Here is a 3979-nt window from a genome sequence, read left to right as displayed (position 1 = left end):
TTGCCAAATATGAATAAAGTAGTCATTTTGACCATATTATGAATATAATTTTCATTTAGTCTTATGGATGAAATTCTTATAGAACTAATCCTTTGGAGTTCCTAATATTTTAGACCTATCATCACTAAAAATCCTTATCAACTTGCTTTGATTAGCTCTCTTCCAACAACTTCAAACCCCCATCTCATTAGTATATCACGGATGTATGATTACAATTTACTATAAAATGTGATTTTTTTTTGTATACATACAAATATTATGTCTCATAATTACAACATAAGTACAACTACAGTTTTTTACTTACAATAGTTTATTTCTAATTAAAGTCAAACAGATTGACATCAAATCAAATTTAAGAATATTTATGAATTTGCAAATCCATTAGCTATCTCACTAAAAAAAAATGGATGAAAAGGAACATTAAAAATATCTAAACATAAATGAAGCAAGATCTACATGCCATTATATAAGAAAAGAAAAAAATCAACTAATCCAAAAACAAAAAACTATACAAAATGACAAGGTTGATTGGAGCCCTCCTCTCCCATTCCCACTTGATCAAGCATATTTTCATTTACTTTTAAATGTTCATCAACTTTTGCTCTTCCCCATTCTCCACCACCTCCTCCAACTTCTCATCTCAGAGGGATACAGGTTTCCTGAAAACAGTTCAATGAAGCATCCATACTATCATAAAATAGGCCTTTGAAATATACCCAACAGTGTATATAAGCAGTGATTTGCATTGCATTCTATGCATCTAAGTTTGTGAAGCCAACAGCCTAATCTAGATTGTCAAAATACTCAAATAAGAAATTAAAAAACGAACCTTGTCCACTCATTATTAGTGGAGGTCTGACACAGTGCACATCATGTCTATTTTTCATGTCTATTTTTCAGATTGCTACATTTTGAATCACCAATAATCTCCACACGAACATTGCCCCTGTTTAAAATGATGGAAGCGGTTGGCATCTCTTACAATAATTTCTCTTTTAACAATTTTGGAGATAAATTTTGTTGCAGTGTGGCAATCAGCACATACTCGAAGGTTCTTAACAACTCTAATAATTGTTCCAGGGGGATTGTTTAACAAACCAAATGCAATTGCCAACTTTTCACTATGGTGACATAGAAATAATTCTCTTTCCTCCTCTTCCACATCATTAAGTGAATGATTTGAATCCGGAGAATATCCTGCTGCCTTCATATCCAAAGCCAATTTCTCCAACTTAGCATAGATCTCCTGTGTCTGTGGGTGCGATCTGTCTCCTACACAAAAAGCATGTACCATTTTATGGCCTTCAATCCAACTACATCCGGGGATCTTTTTAATTTCTCTATCTTTCATCAGCCTCCTTACCATTTGAACTTCACCCCACCTACCTGCTTCTGCATAGATATTTGAGAGAAGAACATAAGTCACAGCATTTTTAGGATCCAAATCAAAAAGTAACGTCGCTGTAAATACTCCTAAGCCAATATTCATATGTGATCTACAGGCACCAAGAAAACATATCCACACAAGCACCACAGGTTTAACTGGCATTTTAATGATAAAGTTGAGAGTGTCCTCAAGATAGCCAGCACGGGCAAGAAGGTCAACCATGCACACATAATGATCAACTGTAGGTGTAATGCAGTAAGGGTTGTTCATATGATTGAAGTATGTACAGCCTTCATCCACTAAACCTGCATGGCTGCATGCATATAGAACACAAGCAAAGCTTACAATGTTTGGATATATTCCAGAGTGCTTCATTAATTCAAAGATTCTGAGAGCATCCTTGCAAAATCCATTCTGTGCATATCCTGCAATCATCGCATTCCACGAGACCACATTTCTTTGAGGTATTTTGTCAAACAGTTCACGTGCCTTGTCTATGCTTCCACATTTTGCATACATATCTACCAGGGCACTTGCAACTACAACATCTGACAAAAGTCCACCTTCCGTTATGCTTTGATGGATGTCCTTACCCTGTTCCAAAGCTCCCATTTTGGCACAGGCTGGAAGGATGCTGGCAAAGGTTGCGGAATTCGGCTTTACACCTGCTAATTGCATTTGCTTGAAAGTTTCTAATGCCTTTTCAACTAATCCATTTTGTGAATATCCCGCAATCATGGCATTCCATGACACCACATTTCTTTGAGGTATTGTGTCAAATAGATCACATGCCTTAACTACGCTTCCACATTTTGCATACATGTCTACTAGGGCACTTGCAACTACAACATCTGACAAAAAACCCCCTTCCATTATGCTTTGATGGATGTCAATACCCTGTTCCAAACCTCCCGTTTTGGCACAAGCTGGGAGGATGCTGGCAAAGGTTGTAGAGTCTGGCTTTACACCTGCGGACCGCATTTGCTTGAAAGTTTCTAATGCCTTTTCAACAAATCCATTTTGTGCATATCCTACAATCATTGCATTCCATGAGATAACATCTCTTTGAGGCATTCTGTCAAATAATTGACTTGCCTTGTGTAAGCTTTCACATTTTGCATACATGTCTACTAGAGCATTTTCAATTATAATATTTGAAAAAAATCCACTTTCAATTATGCTTTGATGGATAGCTGTACCCTGCTCCAAAGCTCCGATTTGAGCACAGGCGGAGAGGATGCTGGCAAAGGTTGTGGAATCCGGCTTTATACCCGACATTTGCATCTGCTTAAAGGTTTCAAAGGCCTTTTCGCCAAACCCATTTTGTGCATATCCTGCAATCATCGCATTCCATGAGACTGCATCTCTTTGAGGTATTTGGTCAAACAGTTCGCGTGCTTGTTGCATGTTTCCGCATTTTGCATACATGTCTACCAGGGCAGTTGCAACTACAACATCTGACGAAACTCCTATGTCCTTAATGCTTTGATGGATGTTTATACCCTGTTCCAAAGCTCCCATTTTGGTACACGCTGGGAGTACGCTGGCAAATGTGAACTGATCGGGTTGGAGACCTGTTCGTTGCATTTGGTGAAACAGTGTGATTGTCTCTTGAGGATAACCATGTCTTCTGTATGCTGCAATAATTGTATTCCATGAGACGACGTCTCGTTCTCTCATGTAGTCAAACACTTTTCGAGCATCAACCAAAGATCCGCACTTCACATACATGTGAATAAGCTTACTCTGAAAAGTCGTGCGTACAGCAAATGTAAATCGCTCATGAGAGATGAAAGAGTGGACGAATTTCCCTTGTGAAAGCGTGTTCTTGAGAATGCAGGTCTGCAATAATTGAAGATATGTAGAGTGTCCAGGGGGGTTGTGTGTTGTAAGCAGAACGTGCAGCGCCTGCTTCAGCTGGCCTTCTTTACATAATGCTGTAAGATTGAGACGAGTGGTGGATGGCAATGGCATTGTAGGATTGTAATTGGAGTGTGGAAAATCTGCAGTGTTAACATTACTGCGTCTACCACCGTGACATGGCAACAGTGGTTAGCCTGAGCATTTTCATTTCCTCATTTTATAAGCTAATTGTAAATCTAAATCATTCAATCAATTGATAGAAGAATAAACCAGTCCAGCAACGGCTTTCATAAGTAGTTTTTGTTATCTGATATGGGAGGGGTATCCATTTTGCCAAATTTGTACGCGGGGCACAATCTCTTATGGTGTCAGAGCCTTCACCAATAGATCAAGGGTCCATTGACACCAATACTTTTTTTGAAAGGAGCTTGAAAGAGGAAAATAAGAATGGTATCATATCCATTCCCAAATTTGAACATGCAAAACAATTGTATGAGCAAGATTCAAGATTGATGAGCTTCCAAGGATAAACATGACAACAAAACTTTTCACTTTACAAAAGGTTAAGGTATCAAGAAGTTGGATACAAGAAAGGCTAGGGAAGTGGTTGAACTTCAGATTGAATATCTAATACGATTAAATGCAACATTATTCAACATAGGTTCCCAAAGGTTTGGATTGCCAACTTAGCCATACCCTAATTTAAGAGTGGGATGTTAACAATCCCTT

The 3979-nt window shown here is 38.2% G+C and overlaps 1 protein-coding gene across 1 annotated transcript; it reads right to left on the bottom strand.

Moving 5' to 3' along the window:
- Positions 1–441: 441 nt before the first annotated feature.
- LOC131029803 (pentatricopeptide repeat-containing protein At3g12770-like) lies at positions 442–3723 on the bottom strand. The gene is made up of 2 exons (XM_057960455.2): positions 830–3723; positions 442–659 (listed from the first exon to the last, which is right to left on the bottom strand). The coding sequence occupies exon 1, from the start codon at positions 3359–3361 to the stop codon at positions 917–919; it is 2445 nt and encodes an 814-aa protein (XP_057816438.2). The 5' UTR covers positions 3362–3723; the 3' UTR covers positions 442–659; positions 830–916.
- Positions 3724–3979: the final 256 nt, after the last annotated feature.

This window comes from Cryptomeria japonica, chromosome 9 (genome assembly GCF_030272615.1).
Source record: "Cryptomeria japonica chromosome 9, Sugi_1.0, whole genome shotgun sequence".
Classification (NCBI taxonomy): Eukaryota; Viridiplantae; Streptophyta; class Pinopsida; order Cupressales; family Cupressaceae; genus Cryptomeria; species Cryptomeria japonica.
The sequence above is the reverse complement of the archived record's forward strand: the minus strand, read 5'-3'. Positions and strand labels throughout refer to the sequence as shown.

Bases quoted from the DNA above. Each gene is read 5' to 3' on its own strand.
- LOC131029803 (XM_057960455.2), bottom strand. From the start codon at position 3,361: ATGCCATTGCCATCCACCACTCGTCTCAATCTTACAGCATTATGTAAA.